The sequence below is a fragment of the Apiospora phragmitis genome (genome assembly GCF_038363925.1).
Source record: "Apiospora phragmitis strain CBS 135458 chromosome Unknown utg000010l:1.0-9815664.0:1.0-9183399.0, whole genome shotgun sequence".
NCBI classification, from domain to species: Eukaryota; Fungi; Ascomycota; class Sordariomycetes; order Amphisphaeriales; family Apiosporaceae; genus Apiospora; species Apiospora phragmitis.
Genome location: NW_027117409.1, coordinates 8,393,685 through 8,415,001, shown reverse-complemented (window position 1 = coordinate 8,415,001; position 21,317 = coordinate 8,393,685). Strand labels below are relative to the sequence as shown.

General features: G+C 53.9%; 9 protein-coding genes across 9 annotated transcripts; 4 read left to right on the top strand and 5 right to left on the bottom strand.

Moving 5' to 3' along the window:
• Positions 1–1,204: 1,204 nt before the first annotated feature.
• Positions 1,205–1,999, bottom strand: PG994_012329 (uncharacterized protein; the record flags this gene model as incomplete). Its single annotated transcript, XM_066863738.1, has 1 exon — positions 1,205–1,999. One exon carries the CDS (start codon positions 1,997–1,999, stop codon positions 1,205–1,207), a length of 795 nt encoding a protein of 264 aa, XP_066712848.1.
• Positions 2,000–3,547: 1,548 nt separating this feature from the next.
• On the bottom strand, positions 3,548–4,102 carry PG994_012328 (uncharacterized protein; the record flags this gene model as incomplete). The annotated part of the gene is made up of 1 exon (XM_066863737.1): positions 3,548–4,102. One exon carries the CDS (start codon positions 4,100–4,102, stop codon positions 3,548–3,550), a length of 555 nt encoding a protein of 184 aa, XP_066712847.1.
• Positions 4,103–5,759: 1,657 nt separating this feature from the next.
• Positions 5,760–7,475, bottom strand: PG994_012327 (uncharacterized protein; the record flags this gene model as incomplete). Its single annotated transcript, XM_066863736.1, has 1 exon — positions 5,760–7,475. The coding sequence occupies one exon, from the start codon at positions 7,473–7,475 to the stop codon at positions 5,760–5,762; it is 1,716 nt and encodes a 571-aa protein (XP_066712846.1).
• Positions 7,476–8,204: 729 nt separating this feature from the next.
• Positions 8,205–9,441, top strand: PG994_012326 (PQ-loop repeat-containing protein 2; the record flags this gene model as incomplete). The annotated part of the gene is made up of 4 exons (XM_066863735.1): positions 8,205–8,263; positions 8,418–8,629; positions 8,692–9,239; positions 9,307–9,441. 4 exons carry the CDS (start codon positions 8,205–8,207, stop codon positions 9,439–9,441), a joined length of 954 nt encoding a protein of 317 aa, XP_066712845.1.
• Positions 9,442–9,643: 202 nt separating this feature from the next.
• On the bottom strand, positions 9,644–10,852 carry PG994_012325 (uncharacterized protein; the record flags this gene model as incomplete). Its single annotated transcript, XM_066863734.1, has 3 exons — positions 9,644–9,661; positions 9,723–10,607; positions 10,778–10,852. 3 exons carry the CDS (start codon positions 10,850–10,852, stop codon positions 9,644–9,646), a joined length of 978 nt encoding a protein of 325 aa, XP_066712844.1.
• Positions 10,853–12,182: 1,330 nt separating this feature from the next.
• Positions 12,183–12,885, top strand: PG994_012324 (uncharacterized protein; the record flags this gene model as incomplete). Its single annotated transcript, XM_066863733.1, has 2 exons — positions 12,183–12,270; positions 12,317–12,885. The coding sequence occupies 2 exons, from the start codon at positions 12,183–12,185 to the stop codon at positions 12,883–12,885; spliced, it is 657 nt and encodes a 218-aa protein (XP_066712843.1).
• Positions 12,886–13,415: 530 nt separating this feature from the next.
• Positions 13,416–15,823, top strand: PG994_012323 (uncharacterized protein; the record flags this gene model as incomplete). Its single annotated transcript, XM_066863732.1, has 2 exons — positions 13,416–15,420; positions 15,465–15,823. The coding sequence occupies 2 exons, from the start codon at positions 13,416–13,418 to the stop codon at positions 15,821–15,823; spliced, it is 2,364 nt and encodes a 787-aa protein (XP_066712842.1).
• Positions 15,824–15,930: 107 nt separating this feature from the next.
• On the bottom strand, positions 15,931–16,835 carry PG994_012322 (D3-D2-enoyl-CoA isomerase-like protein; the record flags this gene model as incomplete). The annotated part of the gene is made up of 2 exons (XM_066863731.1): positions 15,931–16,564; positions 16,642–16,835. 2 exons carry the CDS (start codon positions 16,833–16,835, stop codon positions 15,931–15,933), a joined length of 828 nt encoding a protein of 275 aa, XP_066712841.1.
• Positions 16,836–18,605: 1,770 nt separating this feature from the next.
• On the top strand, positions 18,606–21,245 carry PG994_012321 (Carboxylic ester hydrolase; the record flags this gene model as incomplete). Its single annotated transcript, XM_066863730.1, has 6 exons — positions 18,606–18,761; positions 18,841–19,283; positions 19,366–19,532; positions 19,651–20,438; positions 20,541–20,799; positions 21,070–21,245. The coding sequence occupies 6 exons, from the start codon at positions 18,606–18,608 to the stop codon at positions 21,243–21,245; spliced, it is 1,989 nt and encodes a 662-aa protein (XP_066712840.1).
• Positions 21,246–21,317: the final 72 nt, after the last annotated feature.

Here is a 21,317-nt window from a genome sequence, read left to right as displayed (position 1 = left end):
GAAGGGGGGGTGGTTATTGGCGAAGAGTAGAGAAAAGGTCGGTCGCGGCGGTGATGGAGGTGGTGAGGAGGAAGATGAAATAGAGGAGGTTGATGTGGCTCCCGTTCGTTTCTTTGTATTGTGTGCGTGTGTGTGTGTGTGTTGTGTTCCTGTGTTTCTTGTGTTCAAGTTCCCAAGCTCAATTGTGAGAGTCGAAGAATTGTGGGGGCCGAAAGGAAAGCGTCGTGCTGGTCTGGTGGGAAAAGTCGATGGCGTTCGTTCGTTGCAATCTTCCTATGTTTGTTCCTTCGCTCCAGTCCTTTGGGGAAATCAAGACACCTGCAGGCATAAATTACGTATGTGGTTGCAGAGTCCAATTGGAGAAAGAGGGTGATGGTTGGAGTTGCATGTACCTCCCGGTGGGCAGTATTTGTAGTATTGCCAGTGAGTGCTCAGTGCCCGGCAGTAGGAGCAAGGTACGATCAAGGTGTCTTTGGATGGCTCAAGCTGCATCAACAACCTACCTCCTACGCAAACAAAGCCGAGCGAGCACTTGCGGTTTTAGACGACAAACCAATAGCCAGTCAATATGACTTGCCCTTACTTGTTTAACATGGTAGCTTACTTCCATATGAGGCAGGAAGACCCTTGCATCAATGAGTACCTACTCAGTTGAAGTCAACCAGCTTGGAGGTCGTGATAGACTCATAATGGCTGGACTGAAACCAGGCACAGCGAAGAAATCGGAATAGCTTGTAGCCGCTTCAAACGGGATCTGCATTGTGAATGGACTTATATAGGTACCGTCAACAAATTAAATTCTATATATCCCGTGCCTTGGCATAAAGTGGCCGCAGTTGAATATGTAGGTACAGGCCTGTAACGTTTTGTCTGTGCTGCGTTAACTACGGCTACCTCTTACATGTATCATATGGGAGCACTTTATGCCATATCCTATCTACATATAGATGTTTGTCCGGTGACTAATTTAAGTGAAGCTCATGCAATCACTACATCCATCAGATAGCTTTGAAGACACCTTGGCCTGAATATTTGGACACAGAGGTGCCGCGGATATACTAACCTACATTTTCTTATCACGCGTAATTCTTGTACCACCCAGCTATCTCACCACCAGCTATCCCGCCAGATGGATATTCGACAAATCATCACTTATCGAATAGGGTTGTCTGGACTATACCAATTAATTAATGTTAACTGTCTTCTATATAAAGTAGATCCGCCCAGGCGGGACTACATTGGTATTGTGGGCGACGAAATATATGACGATCATGGGAATCCGTTCCGGAACCATGTGCGTATACGCCAGCTCTCCGGAGCTCTTGCAGAAGTTCTGGGCCGTCATCCCCGAGAGGTTGTCCCGGAAAAAGGGCTTCGAGGATTCCTTCGGCACATCAGCGGCGGCGGCCCGTCTCTGGTACTCCGCCAGCACCTTTTCGCGGACTTCGGGGTCGACCCACCGTGGATCGGCGCCTTTCCTGATGAGATGGAAGGCGATCTCTAGCGAGGCCATATGACGCTCGCCGACTCCCCCGGGGAGCTCGACAGAAACGAAATGGTTCATGGCATATGACAGCGGTGTCGGGTGGTTCTTGTTGTTGTTCCAGTGGAAGGCACGTAAGTACTCCAGCCCGAAAATTTCATTGCGTGTATCGGGCTTGTCGTCTCGCTTGATTAACTCGGCAATGTTGTCCACGTAGGTCTGCGTTGGGCTATTATCGATCTGGCTATGGATACCCATGTGCCCTGAGTTCATCAAAGTGTCGAGATTTTCCAAACCCCCAAATCCCCTGGCATTGTGGGCTCGATCCCTTCCGATACTATGCTTAGGAACCTCGAACAGAGCTGTGAAAAGGTGAGCATCCCCGACTGCTTTGCATCGTCGAGGGCAGGTCGCTTGGTCCAGGAGCCAGCTGAAAGTTCCCTTGTTGCTTTGTTCGTGGGCTAATGTCGCATACAGCCTGTAGGCTCTGATCGTCTCGGGGTGGCTATCACCCATGAGGAACCTGTAACTTCTCTGTGTTTTGTACCCGCGGAAATCGCTGGAAGAGTTCTCGAGTCTGACCAGGGCGTTGAAATAGTATTGAAGAATATGTAGGCCTATATCTGGACTTTCCTTGCTAAGGTTGAGTATGGTCGCGATGTACACATCGTATCAGGCAAGGTAAAAATCAGTGTCCAAAAGTCTGCGCACGCACCACCTTTAGCTAATCCCCTCCCCCAACACCACCAACCTTTGAATATCAATAACACACTCAATTTACTAGCAAATATGATATAATTTAGACCATTAGATTAGTAATTGAATGGGATTTAATAATAACTATACCGGCCCCTTACGCGACGTACAGCAGCAAGGCGCCGAGGCAGAGATCTCAACAGCCTGTAAATCAGGCTCGGATCTAGAGCAGCCCACGCCGACTGGACTACCTCTCTCGCATACGCCTCGTGTGCTATATTTTCCTTCAGGTATTGAAAGCCAGGCTTTATTTTATAGATCTTTGCTTTGAGAGCCTTCTAAACCTGTTTAATAGGGTTTAAATCAGGTGAATGTGCAGGCCAGTTAATAGTCCAAATACCCCTGGATTCCAGGAACTCTTTAACGGCGTAAGATCGATGTATACGCGCGTTATCCTGCATAAAGGGGTTACCCGGCTCATAAAAGGGGACGAGAGCAGCCTCCAGAACCTTAATATACCGGGTAGAAGTAAAGCCACCGCCGGCAGAGTCGGGATCTCCCCTGCAGAACATATGGGGAGAGGTCCCTGCCTCTTCCCCCCTCTGCCATACCATTGCCCACACTATAAGGCTGGTTCGAGGCCTGGAGTGACCTGTAGGACTGATCTGATCCTTCCTATAGCGTTCCCCTTCCAAATCTAAAGACCCAGTGGCCTGGTATAGAGGGTTCGTTTTGAATCGTACATTCGTCTGAAAAGAAGCAAAGCAACAGCTGCTTAAGGCGCTCTGGAGAGGACCAATAACGGCAAAAGGAGAGTCTCTCTTTAGCGTCCTCTTTCGTTAATAGGATGCGCTTCGAGGCGCGCCAATGGCCAATCCTCCTTTTCCGGAGATTGCGCCTTGCCGTGTTGATCGAAAAGGAGCGTGGTCTGGAGCCTAGCATGACATTCATGTCTAAACAGAGCTCTCTCTAGGTGGCACGAGACTTTCTACGTACCAGTTGAAATAGATAGCGCTCTTACCGAGTCGACAGTCTATGGGGACGACCAGATCTCGGCTTAGTTTTAGGAGTTTTTCGATAAAAAAACCGCTTCACGAGGTTGTTGATGGTCTCGTGGCGACGCGTACCGAACGCGTCTGCAATAGCCTTCCTTCCGACGCCGGCGACGGAGAGCGCCGCGATAGCCGCAACCGCCTCGGAGCTGTATTCCCCATTTGGCTTGCGATTTGCGGTTAAAATGCGACCGAGTTCACTTAAATCCATGCTGAATTGATAAAGTTATTTGAAAAGAAGACAGAAGGTATTGTTGTTGTATTGTGTGAGATTTCCGATGGGGGTGGTTCGTGCGCAGACTTTTGGACACGGACTTTACCTCCCAAAGCTGCGGTGGTTTGGGCTAGCCACCTTATCTATTACCAACCTAGCCAGGCCGTATAGATTATTTTTAGCAGCTTGATAAAAGAAGTCTTCCTCCAACTTGACTAGTGCAAGATCTTCAATGTAGTCTTCGCGAACCAAAAGACAAAGTATGTCTTCCTGCCACTGATGACGCTCATGGTAATTGCTGTATTTCTTCCCTGTGTTGAATTTCCTCCAGATCCTCGCCAATTTATCACTGAATTCCTGAGCACCAAGCAAGAACAGCGCTTTCACGGTATCTTCCCGACTTTTCCCCAACTCAAGCTCATCTTCGCTCTCGTCCTCATCTACGGACTCGCTGCTTTCGGACATTCCGTAGTCTTCCGAGGGTTCACCGGCTCTAACGCCGTCCATTGCAGCAGGCGCCGGGGACGGAGTCGCATTATTTCGGTGGTGATCAGGGACCGGTATGTTGAAGCGCGCCAAGGATTCTGGCGTGGGTTGCCCCGAGGCATTCACTGTGATGCCCAGAGATTCCAGCTCAGATCTAGAGATTCGAGCCATGGTAGACGATGTCCTATATGGCTATGCTTGAGCAGCAGAACTGCGCCGCGTATATAAATTTTTTTTTCTTTTCAAATTTAGATTGAAGTCGGCTATGGGCCCAGCCATTGTTTTTACCTATTCGACGATGGGCCCCTTTTGAGAGTTCAAGTCTCTTTGTTCCACCCACACAACTCGCCGTTTACGGACACTACAATTCTCGAGCCCGAAGTAGCATATCAACAAAGACAGAGCTATAAAAATAGAGGAGGATATGTGTAAAGCTCCGCTTGCGTAACGACGAGAAACCCATCACGTTTCTCCGGCAAGAGCAGCAACCTGAGCCCGAAAATAGGGAGACACTTCAAGTCGGTCATCAAGATTCAGTGATATCGCACTAAATCATCATACATACCCATATATCCACCCTTTAGGGTCCTGAGATCCCAACTTACAATGCTCTCCATCGTATCCCAGACCCTGGTGATGTTAGATTCCGGGCCCCGTATGCCAGCCGGGCAGCCTCTTGTGGTCCGGCCATTGCCCGCCCCGGAAATGGTGGCGAGGAGTTAGTACAAGCCTCATCGCCGAGACTGCGGTTCCCCCAACCCCCTCTTTTTGTTAGGGATCCTGCTAGCAGGGTTTTCCCCGATCAAAACACATCATAATTCAAGAAAGTGTATACTTAGGTAGCTGTCATGTGGTTCTGCTCCATACGCGTACTGGCTGCACGCCGCGACTTGGGCTACTTACTTGCATAACAATTGGTCCAATCATCCCTCTCTAGTGATTCGAATGGTACTCACGAAGCAAGAAACGCCAGTAACATCGGCAAGCTCCGCATCCGTGGATCCCATTGGTCCCCTCCCGACCAACACCTATACTGTATGAGGGGAGGCTTTCTGCCAGCAAAGTGCGGAGAGAACAGCCTCTCCGAGGGTAGGGACTGTGAGACAGCCACTGACCAAAGAAGGTAGGAGACACAGGCGGCGTTTTGTGTTTACTGGTCACCATCGAAGAACAAGTACATGAGAAAATCACGCCACATATTGGACACCACGAGCTGCAAAGTCCATTGGCGAGAAAAAGGCCTCACTGGTGATTGGGAATGCCCCCGTCCTTCAACAATACTTAGCCACAACAGCCTGGAGCCCCGACTTCCCATGGCGAAGGTGCCTGATCGGGAAAATTAGAGCCCATATATGCAAGCTCAGTGTGCCCTGACGCTTGTGCTCGAGAGTGTTGTAGGAGTAGATACCTTGATTGGGTAAATTTCTAAGCAACTAGCTATCTGGAGGGGCGAATCACAGTGGGTATACCATGTGGTATTAAAATATGTTACGAGGAAAATATGCAGAAGAGAGGATTCTCCGTGCAGTAGTTTAGTTTGCGACAGTTCGACTGCGGCTATTGGGCGAACGAGACATATATCTTCGTTAGTATAAGAGCTGCAAATCACAGTCGTACAAGCTATCCATGTGATTGGAATGGCACGGGCAGATTGGCGCAATGGCGTCGAAAGCCACAATGGCTGCATTTTCACCGGATAGTCTGATCGGCCAATGATCTGTCTCCATCTTCGTGTCAAACTCGTGCGTCAGAAGCCGAGGAGGCTGGCTACGATCCATCTCAAAGGCAGGGTATGTAGAAGATTCCGCTAGTACAGTCGAGATCGCTCTCACCGTTGACGCAACGCGTTCTCATGCTTCAACCAGAACCGCTTGCAGGCCAGATGGCCCCAATGCTCTGCCCACCATTCGCCGAAGCTATCCTCGACTTCAAAGTCAACTCTTGCCACTCGTTCGTCTCGTCTGAGACCACATATTATGCAGGCTTTGGCGGATGTAGGAACACCTTTGGCTGCCTGGACTTGCATGTTATCTCGCAACTCGGGTATCTTGAGTTGCTTGTCCTTCGATGCTGAATTTGCAGCAGCAACTGCGGAACGTAGACGGCCAACATGCTCCTTCCAGACATCCAAGACATCGCCTGCTTCGCGATCTTCGCGTGCAGCTTGGGTTTTATCGATCCCCGCAAGCTTCATACCCTTGCTACCAGCCGCCGAAATGGACATAGATTGTGCTAGAAACCTGTCTCGGTGCCAGCGCTGTTTTCGACCGGCTATGATACGAGCTGCAACCGTAGCAAGTGATATGTACCCCTCAAAAAAGTCCAGAGTCCTCGGATCGGACATTATACGATTCTTGATAGAACACGGTTGTCCGCTGACGGGCTTGTAGAGTGATGTGTTGGCCATCCCAAGGAGCTTGGGAAATATCGATAACAGAACGGATGGAGGGGGGATGTTACTCGGAGGAATTTGATTGCCGTCATCTCTAGCTTCATCCGCTGTTGGATCGGCAGCATCCCAATCCCAGCTCGCATCGGTATTCTGCGAGACTGCACTAACCTTCTCGGGCTTCTTTGAGACCGGCTTCTTTGACACAGGCTTGTTCGAGACAGGCTTACCCGTGTCGAAAGAGTCCCAATTTCCCCATCCATCATCCATCTTATTGCTACCTGCTGAATCGTTCCTATCCATTGATGGCCAAGCAGTGATGGGCGACGTCTTAGGGTCGTCCTTGGAAGCAGAGGCGGGTGGCGTAGGGGTGTGGAGAGCAAGCCCAGGAAAGGGGTTCCTTTGCTGGAAAGACGGAGATTTGGGAGCCTGCGGGTAGTTTGAGCCAGGTTGTTGCAAAGTGAGGCTGGCTAACATCTGTGAAGCAGGTTTCTTGGGCCGCACATTGTTGGTGTCTCGCACAGGTGAGGCAACAGTCTCAAACTCCCCAAAGTCATCTTCATCCCCGTTATCACCGCCAAAATCATCCGCATCGAACAGAACATTAGGATTTGGTTTAGGTGGTTGGCGCGTGCTCTTTTGACTGATTGTTTCAAGCTTCGGCTTCGGACGCTGGGCCAGCGAGGTTTTTCCCGACTGGCTGCTGCCACCGGGGATATCGATGAGGCTGTTCGACAGTAGATCTATTGTCGGTGCCCGCACTATCCTCGTCCTTGCAGGAATGTCTTGGAACGGTCTCACCACATTGTCTGCAGGAATAGGGGGCGGCGCATTTGAGACTGGTTTTGTATTCTGGGCCACCTCGAAGTCGCCCCAACCTTCGTCGTCGTCGTCGTTATCATTGTCTATGGCATTGGTACCATGTGGTATCGGTGCTGTCGATGTGGTGGTCGCGGATGCCGTCCAAGGATCTTGGATCGACTGAAATGCCGGCCACGGATGGCTCTGTTGTGGCGGCGGCGCCGAGGCGGTTTGCCTATTGTTTGCGAGACTAGAGAAGTCGAACGGGTCCGAGGAGGGTTTGGTAGGTTGGGGTGTCTGCGAGACCGGCGGCGCCTCGAAGTCGGCGAATTCGGCGAAGAGGTCGGCAGACATGATGGCCGGCGAACCCGATCATACCATCACAGAACCAAACTATGTCCTGCCAAGTGCGCTTTTTACTTTGGGTACAAAGCCTATCGAGAATGAGCCAGATTTAGGAAAGAAATATATCGGACGAGCTTGTGTCAATCGCGGATGAAGATGAAGTTATCGTTATCGCCCGCGACGATCATCCAGTCCAAACCCCCTAATCCCTGGAAAGGTACCATATGGGATGTCGTGACGTTGTGTGGTGGATTGTACGGCGGCTGAAGAGGATAGATGGGCTTGGCACTGCAAGCAGACAAGCGAAACATTAGCTCCCTAACCCAGAGCCATGGGGGCTTGGGAGTTGGGAGTTGGGGGCCACCCCGCAAAACTTCATCTAGCGTCATGGAGCCTGGGCGTAAATCCTTCAGGGCACGTGGGACGCAGTCAGCAGTGGTCCCGGGTCCCGGCTGGTGAGTACGCTATGAAATGTGGAGGAAATTCCCAGTCAGAAAAATCCCAGTTCAGTGACGGGCTTCTCATGTTCTTCTTGGGCTTCACTCATTATCGAGAATTGAAACGGCATTTGTTGACTTTTCCATCAATCGCTCATTTAGAGTCAAGTTGTATAGACCACCAACATACATTTGTTTGCGGACTATGAGCTAGCATTCATATTGTGCTCAGTGTCTGACACACATACCTCTCTGGTTGGCCATCTTGTGCTACACCTGACACCACACCACTACCGCCACCATGGCCCCTCCAACTGGCCCGTTGAACTTGGACGTCGAAGCGATATCCGGTATCTGTGGGTGAGTTAATCTACCAAATCCAAACACCAAAAGCTTTGGGGTCGTTTCTTCCCAGGCCCGAGAAACATTAGACATCGTTTCTTTCATGAGTCGAAAGCTTTTGTCACAGTTATGGTTGCCAAGGACACACCAGCTAACATCCTTACCTCCAAAGCTCTATATCCATAGCAGCATGGATAGTCGTCTTCAGCCCGCAGATTGCAGAAAACTTCAGACGTGGTTCTGCCGAGGGTCTTTCATTGCAGTTCATCATCATATGGCTAGTCGGTGATGTCTTCAACATCCTCGGCGCCATCCTCCAGGGCGTCCTGCCCACTATGCTCATTCTTGCTATATACTACACCATAGCCGATATGGTCTTACTGGGTCAGTGTTTCTATTACAAGGGCTTCACATGGAAGGACGAAGTCCCCCCACCCAAGCCAAAGACCACTCGCGTGAGGGAGACCGGCGCGCCCAACGAAAGGACAGGTCTGCTGGACGCACACCTGAGCAACAGGGAGCGACGAGGCAGCACCCAGAGCTGGCACAGCTGGGAGCATCTCTCACCCGCCGTACCCATGATACCAGGAGCCCCGTCTACGCCGCCGCCCCGCCCACAAAGATGCGGACCTTCTTCACCCACTCGACGGCCATCCTGATGGTCTGCGTTGCCGGTGTGGCGGGTTGGTACCTGAGCCGCCATGCTTCGGGCGAACACGCATCGGAACCCGCAGACGGAGGCCCGCAGTTCAATCTCTGGGGCCAAATCTTCGGCTGGATGTGCGCGGTGTTGTATCTCGGATCACGCCTGCCGCAGCTGTTGCTCAACTGGCGGCGCAAGTCGGTGGAAGGCATCTCGATGCTCTTCTTCCTGTTTTCCTGCTTGGGCAACCTGACTTATGTTCTCTCCATTTTCGCCTACGAGCCGACCTGCGCTCACCCTGGACACTGCCAGCCCGGCGAGGCCGGCCATATCTATGGAAGATATATCCTGGTCAATCTTTCATGGATCGCAGGCAGTCTCAGGAACTTTGTTCCTCGATTTGGGCATTTTTTTCCAGTTCTTCATCTACAGCGGTGTCGATTCAGATTCAGATGACGACACGTACGTTGAGGATGCCGAATCCAGCAGTATCGACGAAGAACGCTGGGATCAGAGACCAATCCTGGAGCGTGTCGGATCCGGGGCAGCTTAACTTGAACAAAACTCTATTTCTATTCTGGGTAAAAAAGAAAGCGGAACAGCGGCAACAAAAAGAGGATAGCTCTGGGCACAACCCGCAAGGGTAGCGAGATCGAGAATGCATATAGTTGGTCTGTTTTGATTTTGGTAGGAGTCCTGGGAAAACGGAAAATTAAAATATCGGATGGGCGTTTCAATAAATATGATAGTTTGTATCAAGCGTTCTGCAGTTTCTATGAGATGTATACTGTTGCTTCTGTCAAAGTTTCTCCCTGAATTCAATTCTGTCATTACTTTCCGCTCTCTATTTGTCCAGAGAGGGGACGTCGTGGGATCCCAAGCGCAAGGGGAGTACTCTTTCGTCTCCAACTTAGCCATATCCTCCTCGCTGATCTCGAAGTCATACACCTCTGCATTCTCCTTGATGCGCGAGGGCGTGACGCTCTTGGGCAGCGGCACGTGTCCCTTCTGCAGGCTCCACCGGATCAGGACCTGCGCCACATGTCTGCCGTACTTGGCCGCGAGCTCCTGCAGCACCTTCTCGCCGGCGCGCTCGCCGCGCACGACGGGGCAGTACGCCTCGACGGCGATGCCGCGGGCGCGGCACCAGTCGACGATGTCGTCGCGCGGCAGCCACGGGTGCACCTCCCACTGGCCCACGGAGATGATCCCGCCGGCGCCACTCGTGGCCGCGTCCCCGCCGCCGCCGCCGCGCTCGGCCGCGAGCTCCCGGGTGTAAGCCTCCAGCTCGTCGAGGTGGTGGACGCCGTAGTTGCTGACGCCGATGGAGCGGACCTTGCCCGCGTCCACGGCCTCGACCAGCGCCCTCCAGGCGCCCTTGCGCGCCTCGGGCCCGCCGTAGGGCGCGTGGATCAGCATCAGGTCGATGTAGCCCAGGCCCGTCTCCGCGAGGGTGGCGTCGACCTGCGTCTTGGCGCTCTCGTACGACAGTTTCAGGGGGCGCACCTTGGAGGTGAAGAAGACCTGCTCCCGCGCGACAACATCACCACCGCCCGTTGAAGATGATGAAGCGAAGTCCCGGATCGCCTTGCCGCACGGCGCCTCATTTCTGTAGCCCACAGCCGAGTCGACGTGCCGGTAGCCCGCGCTGAGGGCCTCGCGCACGCAGGACTCGGCTTGCTCGATGGGGCTGGTGAAGGGGGTGTTAACGGACTGCTTCTTTTGATTGCGGTCTGTGTTTTTACCCATATGGCGATTAGCTTTGGGACTAGAGAAGAAAAACCACTTACACCTGGTAGACCTGGTGTCTCGTTCCGAGATTAGCGTGTTGGCTCTCGAACCAATGACCCTACAACAGACTGCTGCAATGTGGAGGGTGCGGAACTTACACCGAAGCCAAGGCGGGGGATTTCATAGCCGCTGTTCAGCTTTAGGGTCGACTGGATTGTCAACTTGGACGTCATTTTCGCGACAGTTCTGAGTATCTTCTGCATCGAGATGCTTTGTCTTGTTATGATGCAGATTGAGTTGCCCAGAAAGACTGTGAGCTGCAACCTATTTGACGTATTGTTGAGGGAATCACGTCACAGCAGCTGGACAGATCTTAAAACCGAACGGAGGCCGAGGACGGTGGGACCCACCTATGATGCCGGTTCGTAAGCCGTCGGCGCCCCGTAAGCAGCAGCTCTCTGCGAATACAGCATATACCTGGGAAACGTTACCAACGGAAAGGGCGAAGCACTTGTGAAAAGTGTGGTATTCAATCCCTTTATTCTTCTCTCCAATGTGTCAGTCATAATGGATAAGTGCCTTATTCAATTTAAGCAGTTGTCATATCCCCCTAGCTTGCAATCTATTTCACATATGCAAGTTCAACCTGTACATATGAGCCCCTGGCTATGTAGGCTTCATGGTACCAAGGCAAGATGCCCATATATGGAGACCATCAAAGTATCCCCGACCAGATGCGCATGGCGATTGCGTAGCCGAACCGATTTAGCAAGGTCTCGAGCATGGAGAGAAAGACGCCGCCGAAGCTCACGGCGCTCCACAGAAGTCAGCATTCGGCTCGGAGCTGTAGGTATTAACCTATGATACCTACAACCGATGGTTTAGAATCAGCACTAACCCAAGCCTAAGTGGTTGCGCTTCAAGTATTTCGGAATTGCCAGAGCAAGAGTTGTAAACAACCGGCTCCTGCTGTCGAATAGGCATATAACCAGCGCAGCTCGGGTTTCTTCTCCGTAAAGGGGTTTTCAGTATAGGTCTAGATTTTTGGCAGGCGAATGTTCAGCAGGCGGCTCCCCAGCTTCAGGTGCCCCGGGATTGGACAAGCACCAGGAAACTGACGTGTCACGAACATGACTTGAAGAGACACGTTGCGATGGATGCAGCGATTGATGAGGCACAGCTGCTCTAGCCATGGATCGCGTTTGCAGGCCGGACGGCTCATCATCGGGTTACCCGGGTCATCACCGGATTTCGAGGACTTGGCGAACGCATCGCCTGGCCCTTCACGTTTTTCGGCAGCACCTGATTGGCCAGGGCCGAGGCGGGGGTGGTTTATATAGCAGCGAGCAATACGACGCAATTCAGCCAGGATCGACGTAATTGAACATTGACTAATACCCAACATGCCAGATGAGCTTCTTGCTATCATCTTGCAACATAAAAGACAGCTGATGCCTCGCTCAGGAGTCGCTGGTTGCTTTATGTGATATATATTCCTCGAGCAGCTGCAAACTCAAAACCTACCTCGCCTTTTCCCTGTACTCCGTATATCGAGTGAACAACATGAACACTACCAAAGACTCCTTCACCCTCGAAGCTGGCCCAGATACTGATATTTGGAGAAAGCCTCCGACTACGGATGTCTGGAACGGTATACATATACTTCCATACACTGGAAGACTGGGGAAAGCCAGCAGCTAACAAGGTTGGGGACACAGCTCCTATCTCCCGCACTTCGTCGGGCCAGCTCAAGAAGTTCCAGTCCGCCCGGGTGACCTTCTGGGCCGACTGGACGGAACGCTACGACCAGGGCGGCCTGCTGCTGGCGCTGAAGCGCGTCTCGGCGCCGACGGCGCCGACGGCGCCGACCCAGCCGTCCGAGAAGTGGGTCAAGACGGGCGTCGAGTTCTACCAGGGCGCGCCGATGCTGAGCACCGTGGCCACGGACCGGTGGGCAGACTGGAGCGTCGGCCCGCTGGGCGCCGACGCCGTCGACCCCGCCAAGGGCGTCACGCTGGAGATCGTCCGCGAGGGCGACGAGAACGGCAAGAGCGCGTGGGTCTACCGGCTCATCCGGGACGAGGCGGGCCGGGTCAAGGAGAAGGTGTCGCTGCGGGAGATCTGCTGGATCTTCGCCGACGAGGACGACAAGGACGGGGAGGAGTGGCTTTTGGATGTTAGTCCGCTGGTTGCGAGACCGGCGAAGACGTCTTCGGACTCTTTGAAGGTCAACTTCTTTGAATTCGAGGTCAAGTGGTTGTCATAATCCTGTAAAAGCTAGTTATTCATCCCCAAGTATTGGGCGAGATTGCCGTCAAACTAGATGCTTTTCAGCTGTATGGGAAAAGCCAGTTGTGCTGCATCTTGAATAATTGAAGCGAATGGGGGGGCTAGTATTGAACGATCTAGATTTCCCTCCAGGGTTGACATAAAAAAACCCACATTCAATTGCTTCTACACTGGGAATGAGGGAGTTGATGTTGGGAGTGCTCTTCGTCCGTGTAATGGAAGGAATTGACCATGCTTATCTGCATGTATCTCTTTAGTGAATAATGCTGTACCCGCTGGCCGTCAGTGCTGCCACATGTTATTTCCAAAGCAGCAGCGTTCCCTTCCGCCAATGCTCAATCAACCGAGCAGTTAAACTGCTATAATTGCATAAGCAATTGTATGTCGCAAAGACTCGCCTAGAGATGCGTATACTCTGTTGAAGCTCTCTTTCCCCTTCTACCAAAGTCCAGCCCATCTTGATTGGGGGCGAACTTCTTTGAAGCAATTCAGCGCGGTTCATTCACCATGACGACCCCCGACACCTCGACCCTGACCTCGTCGACCCAGGTCTTCACGACCTACACGCTCCCGCAGATCCGGCAGATCCACAAGAGCCTCCATGCGCAGATCGAGGAGAAGGCCGCGCGCCTGCGCACCCAGGTCGGCAACAGCTACCGCGAGCTGCTGGGCACGGCCGACACCATCGTGCAGATGCGGCAGGACATGGCGCGCACGCAGGCCATCCTCGGCACCATGGGCGGCCGCTGCGGCCGCACCGTCGTCGGCGGCAAGATCACGGGTCTCGCGCGCTTCCAGGGCCTCGACGACGCCGAGGCCGAGATGGGCGGCGTCGCCCGCGTCAAGCTCCTCGAGGCCTGCGGGCTCGCCGTCGGCAAGCTCCTGCGCGGAGGGTCGACGGCGGCGGCGGGGCGGGGCGAGCGGCTGGTGCTCGCGGCCAAGGTGCTGGTGCTGAGCCGCTTGCTCATCTCCAGCTTCGGCGACATGGGCGAGCTGAACGAGGAGCTCCGCGCTGCGGTCGAGTCGGCCAAGAAGAACTTAGGCAGCCTGCGAAGGCGGCTTCTGCGCGGCGTGGAGAAGGTGCTGGGCAGGGTCAGCGACGGCCTCGAACAAGCGGATATACTCAAGGCGCTGTGCGCGTACAGTCTCGCGTCTAGCTCGGGCGCCCGAGACGCCTTGCGCCACTTCCTCAATGTCCGAGGCGAGGCGATGGCCTTCGAGTTCGACGTGGAAGAGTACGAGAAGACGAGAGGGACTGAGAACGTCCTCCAGGGCCTGGATCTGTACACCAGGACGTTATTGGACGTGCAGTCCATTGTCCCGTCGAAGCTATCCGATGCTTTGGCCAACCTGAAGAAGAATCCTCTGCTCGCAGACGAGTCACTGCGAACTTTGGAAGGCCTGAAGCTCGACATATACGAGAGGTGGTGTGGCGATGAAGTCCAGTACTTCACACCGTTCATTCGACACGACGATCTAGACGGTAAACAGGCTAAGGATATGTTGACCAACTGGGCCAAGAAAGGGGGTGAGGCTTTGTTGGAGGGCATGAAGAAGATATTGGAGCACATGAACGAGTTCAAGGCCATTGTCGATCTACGGACCAACGTGCTGCAGCACTGGATCAAGGACGGCGGTAAAGCGAGAGGCTTCGACCCTTCCGTTATGCTTGACGGGCTCCGAGATACTATCAACAACCGGCTCTTGGGCGTCCTAGACGTCAAGGTCTCCAAACTCCGGCTTGTGAGATCCGAAGTTGGTGCCACGCTAGAAGGATGGCGTGCGGGCACTTCCGATCAGTACAATAGCCTATGGTCCGATGAGATGTTGGAGCTGGATATGAGCGTCGGGTCCGCGCAAGTCACGCACGAGATCCTCTCCCGCTTACATGGCAAGAACAACACGGTCGCGAAGGCGGTCACGGGTTACGAGACTTGGTACCACCTGATTGACGACGTGAACGAAGTCGTGGGCCAGCTGCAGCGCCAACGCTGGGACAATGATGTTGAAGAGATCGAGGACGAGGAGACGATTGAGGTCCGCCAGAAGCTGCTGAGCAAGGATGACCCCGACAAGATCAACAAACGTTTGAACACGGCCCTTGAGCAGTCTTTCCAACAACTTGACGAAGAATTGGGCACATTGTGGCAGAAGCATATGGACAGTGCCGACAGTGGCCGCATCGCCATGTATCTGCTCCGCGTCCTGCGCGTCATCCGCAGTCGACTACCGAAACTGGACAGCACCAAGTCTTTTGGCCTGGAGAGTGTCCCATCCCTACAGGAGAAGCTCGCAGTCGAAGTCGGACTCGCACCACTCGAGGAATTCTCCTCGGACGCATTGGCGAGAACCCGGGTCACTGGCCGAAGTCTCTGGGAGGGCGAGCCTGCCCTGCCCACCCTGCCGTCACCTGGCGTGTTCAAGTTGTTGCGAGACTTGGTCAAGTCAATGGGCGATGCTGGTCTGGATCTTTGGAGCCCCTCGGCTGTAAGCCTGCTGAAGAAAATATTTGGTAAACAGCTCGGGATGCCTGGCGAGCTGCGCTGGAATCGGAAGGCGCCATTGCCAAGACAGAGGAGCCTGTAAAGGATAAGGTTGTGGATGAAGGGGAGAAGAGCGAGGGAGACAAAACCCCTGGGAATGAGAAAGAAGAATCTGACAAGTCTTCTGGTGCTGCAACTAAGGAAACCTCTGACTCAGGCCAGCGGCAGGATCTGCTTATTCAGTGGTTATATGACATACATCTCCTCAAGGTCTACCTGGGCACCAGCGAAACTCCAAACGAAGAACTGAAGAAGCTCGCAGACGAGGTGTTCAAGGAAACCAGTCTGGAGGATGGAGCCAGTGAAAGACTCCGAAAGGCGACACAAGAGTACTGGAGAAGGACAAGCCTGCTATTCGGGCTCCTCGTCTGATATACCCAAGAATCAATTGAATTTCATACATGCGCTGGCTTGCGACTATGCTGCTATATTTTACAAGATCCCATGGTGACGTTTTATCATTGACATAGCTCAATCACTCATAGCTTGTGACGCTTCTCGCCGGAGGCAAGCTTAGCGAATTCCGCCTGCGGGATCCCCGTGATGAACCGATCCAAGCCGGAAAACACCTCGGCCACGTTCTGCCTGTCCAGGATCTCCATCTCGGGCTTCCGGATGAGCGCCTTGATGCCGGTCAAGCTGTTGCCGACGAGGTGCTCGCCCAGGCGCTCGTCGATCTCGTGGAGCACGGCGGCGCGGAACTTGGCGTCGTCGCCGGCGCCGACGTCGAAGATCTTGTTGACGAAGCCCGTCTGCAGCAGCTCGTCGCTGGGGATGCGCCGGCTCATGATGAGGGCCTCGTTGGCCTTGCTGGGGCCGAGCCGCTGCACGAGGGCGCGCGAGGCGCCGCCCTCGGCCACCAAGCCCAGGGACGAGAAGGGCGTCAGCAGGAAGGTCGAAGGCACGCAGTAGACGAAGTCGGCAAAGGCCACGAGGGCCGCCGAGAGGCCGACGACGGGCCCGTTGAGGCCGACGACCAGCACCTTGGGGTGCGTGTAGAAGGCCTGCGTCGTGTTCAGGTTGTTGGCCACGAAGCTGCGCAGCCACTGCTGGTAGACGTCGTCGGAGGCGCCGTCTTCGGGCTTGGCGCGCGAGATGGACACGTCGGCGCCGCTTTTGTTTTGGTTTTGTTGTCAGTTATAAGAGCTGGAGATGGCTCGGATGGTAACAATGAGAGGTGACAAGCTTACGCGGAGAAAAAGCGCCCCTTGGCTGTGAGAAAGGTAATGAAGACTTTGTCGTGCGTGGCAATCTCGCGCAGAATCTGGGAGAGCTCGTAATACCCGCTGAGGTTCAGGGCGTTGAGCTTCTTCTCGTTGCAGATGGTGACAATAGCGACTCGGCCGGTGTATTCAACGGTGAAGATGCCTGAACGTTCCGTCATGGTCGCGGGCGATCTTTTTGCTTTTTAGGACGTCTAATCAAATGCAATTGAGGTCGTTTTGGGCATTGATGGCTCTCAATGAAAAGCCAATGTACGTTCTCCGGGATTTCTATTGATATGATTGATAAAGGAACGGACAAGAGCCGGCCTGGGCGAGATGCTACAGCTCCTCGCCTAGGATCTCCAGTTGTGCCTCGGTTTCTCCATAGTGGGGGTGACTGCGACTAGTAATCCCTGCACCCCACGATTTAATTAATCTACCGACAACAACTCCAGTCTCCCAAACAAGCAACAGCCGAATTATCAGGACTGTTACTGGATACTCACAAGGATATCTCGATACATTCTTTTTGTAAACCCATACAAAACACGATGCCTCCACTTGAGCATGTAAGTAAGCAAGCTTAGCAACGAGAGCCTTCTCTTGTCGCAATATTGCTTACGCCAAGGACGCAATGAGCAGAATTCTGTCCACGTCTAGCCAACGGGCCCTCCAGTATTTGGAAGATCGCCGTTGGTCCTCTGATGGGCTGCAAGATATCGTCATCGTACATTGTATTGTCCATGCCCCGCGGTGGTCTGGCCAATTCGGCCTTCTTCTCGGCCTTTGGCTAATGCAAACGTCTCCCGCTCCCGCAACAGCTACAATTGTCTGCGAGAACTATAGTATTGTACTTACATGTAGGAATGCTGACGTTCTGAAAGATAAGGAAGAGACCATTGGCTCTTTTCACGGCTTAGATCTTGACTAGCCATGCAGATGTGAATGAGGTAAGCTCCAATCAAGATTGGCTCCCTCGGGTTTCTTCATGGGAAAGAAGATTTGAGCCGACTGGTCGAAGGAGAAGAAATGGAGGCGCAGCAGTCTATCTGTTATATTTATAGATTTTCACTGCCTGCCTCTCACATGTATGTACAGCAGCAATGGGTTGTTGATGGAGAGAGTATGTGATCGGGCCTGCCGCGAAAGGCCCGAGTCCGGAGATCCGCTAGTTATGTTGCTTCTGTTGTGCTCTTTGCGGGAATTTTTGCAGCTGTTCTTATTGGTGTTGGCTTGAGCTTGCAGATGTCACTGCCAACAAGGATGATGATGATGGGAGGGAGGGATCGACGCCACTCGAGGGAAACTCACCAGGATTTTAAGGCTCCGGCCCAACGAGTCGGTAAGCGTCCAATGCGCATGGAAACCTACCACCTACTGAGCCCTGAGTGGTATTGATCCCACCACGCCGCCACAGTCCCTGAGGACCAAACCAACACACTTGGCATAACTCAATCCGCCGATGTTTAATCCCGTTTGATTCCTCACTCTCGCCTCATACATGTCCAAGCAGGCAGACGACAGATCCCTCGCTGACCCTGCAGTGATCCCACTGTTAAACATGGAGCATGACCTGTAGCGGCGTACAGGCGTGCATATGCAGTTGGATCTTCGCTTCCCTCGCTGCAGCCGACAAGAAGGCTGAAGCCCACCACCCGGACTCTTAAGTCTCCAAATCTCAGTGCATGCAGCAGCGGCGACATTTCCTGTTCTAGAAAAGAGTTCGACCAACCACAGAGCCTCAATGGATCGTTGGTGCGTGGTGGCTGTTCAGCCCGGTAGGACGATAACGGTAGTAAGGGTCCAGACCCCGGTCAGATAAGCCGTGAACCACTTACATATGTATGTGACCCTCGTGTGTGCCGGCATGGTCGTCGAGTGCTCTCCGTTCAAGTCTGAGACAAGTGGCTCTCTATACTACTACATACTACATAGGAACATATCTCATCATGGCTCAATACGCGCCTATCCAAGACTTTAGCTATGAGAGCCAGCTCCCGTCCACGAACAGCGCCCCTAATCATCAAGATGAGCATTCTGCGGATGCGACCGACACATCTGTAAGCCATCCAGAGGCGGTCAACAATAATGGCCAGCAATACACAGTAAGCATCGAACTGGAAGAAGTCGAGCGCTCTTGGAACGATGCCGGCTTACTGACTGCCAAGTCATCCCATGCACGAGTACACAGCGGCAGCAGCGAGACGACCCTGGGGAAAGGGCAAGTCCACTCGCCGCCGTCTACCCGTTACAAGGGGGACCCTCAAACTGTCGAATGAGGGCGGCGACCCACCACGGCCGTGGAACAAGGACGGCACATGGACTGTCGAGATCGTCACTATGTTTGTCTCCCTCGCGGCCCTCGCCGCCATCATCGGCCTCATCGCCCACTACGACAAGCGGTCTCTTTACGAATGGCCGTACCGCATCACCCTCAACACGTGTATCGCGGTCCTGGCCACCATGTCTGTGACGACTCTGGGCATCTCGCTCCAGAACGGTCTGTCGCAGATGAAGTGGATCAGGTTCAAGGAGTCCAAGATGCCGCTGGCTGACATGGAAACGTTTGATGAAGCGAGCCGTGGTGTCTTGGGTGCCATCAAGTTGCTCGCGTCCAGACGAGGAGGGTGCGTATCATATATTACTGGTTTCGACTCAACATGTCCTGTTTCTATGCTCCAAGGCTAACATATGAGGCATCTCTGTCAGACTACTCGGCTCTGTTGGCGCCGTTATCGCCGTCCTTACTCTGGCTTTCAGCCCCTTTTCGCAGCAGATCGTGACGTATGAGATGAGAGCTGTCAACCACCCCCAAAACGCCACGATCCCCCGAGCCCTCAACTTCACAGGCGCACTGCCTGGGACAACATCACCAAGTGAGTTTCCTTTTTCTTTCCCACCTCATCTAAGGATCTAGCTAGACCATAAGTACTGACAGAAAGCCCTCTATTTTCACTTGACTAAGCCGGCTACGTCCCTGTCTTGCCTCTCAAGTCCGCCGTCTACAACGGTCTCTTCGCCGAGAACGGCCGGCCGCCGCCTCGCTGAAGTTCGACTGCCAGACCGGCAACTGCACGTGGCCAGCCTTCGACACGCTGGGCGTGTGCTACGAGTGCGTGCCGCTGACGTCGCTGATGACCAAGTACTGCGGCGGCAACCCGGCCAACGCCAGCGACTGCGGCTGGCAGGTGCCCCAGGGCGCCAAGCTGAACGACAGCCGCCAGGTCTTCAGCATGACGCCCTACATCCCCTCGGCGGCGGGCGACATGCCGCACTCGACCATCCTGCGGCTCATCTTCATGGGCACCGAGGCCGCCGACGGGCTCGCCGGCAACAGCAACCCCTGGGCCCGGCAGTGCTCCCTGTCCGCTTGCCTGCAGACCATCAACGCCACCGTGTCCATCGGCGCCCTCACCGAGAACGTAACGCACACCGTGGTGAACCAGACGGTCATCGATACGACAACACAGCCGGCGGGCGCAGACCTGGGCGTCTACGTGACCGACAAGAACGCCACCTCGTCATCATCATCATCATCATCATCGCCAGTCTACTACCTGCTGGGCCAAGAGTCCATGCTCAGCCTGCGCGGCTGGTTCACCTCGGTCTTCGCGGCGGGCGGCGCGATGCGCACGACCAACAACTCGACCATCACCATCAACGACCGGACCGTGGCCGTGAACCTGACGGTGGGCATCTCGAGCGGGACGACCTTCTTCGACTCGGACATCGTGACGGCCTTCTACTGGAACTACTACGAGTACGCCGCCCCGGCCAAGACGGCGTCGCCATGCTCATGGCCGACGTCGCGACCTCGGTGACGGTCGCGTTCCGGTCGCTCTGGGGCGCTGCTCCCGTTCGCGGGCCCCGCCGTCTCGACCGAGTCCTACATCCACGTGCGCTGGGGCTTCCTGGTGCTGCCCGTGCTCGTCGTGCTGGGGGCCGACCTCTTCCTCGTTGGCGCCATCTACCAGACGCAGAAGACGCGCACGCGGCCGCTCAAGAGCAGCGCGCTCGCCATGCTCTTCCACGGGCTCGAGGACGACACGCGCGCCCGCTTCGGCAGCACCGACAGCCTGCAGGAGAAGAGGAAGCAGGCCAAGACGGTCCGGGTGCAGCTGGACGAGAGCTACGACCGCGGAAGTCTGCTCAGGGGTGATGAGTTATGTTTTGTTTTGGCGTTGTTCTCTTGGGGCGGCTTTTCTTTTTTCCTTCCTTTGTCTTTTTTCTTTCTTGTCCCTAATTCTATAATTACTAGCGAAACCTGCGTATTTTCTTTTAATTTTATGGTTATTCTTGTAATTTTATTTTTGTATATAACAGGTATCCAGCCGGTAGTAGCCGGTAATAAGGCTAAATAGGGAAATATATGAAAAGGAGACCAAACGATGTTTTCCCTCTGCCATTCAACAGTTCCGCTGCAAAACGATCATAGTTCTGTCATGATCCAATCCAACCCTAGGATCCTCCCGACCAAACTCGGTACACCTAACTCTCCGGTAATGAATCCCACGCTCGACCTTTCGGAGAATGAGACCGACACCGACCAGCCTTTCCGCCGAATTCGACGTCGTGGTCACGAAGATTAGCGTGAGCAGAGCACTCGCCCCTATTAGACAGGGTCGGAAAAGAAGGCAGGCACGGCGCAGGGCTCGAGGAAA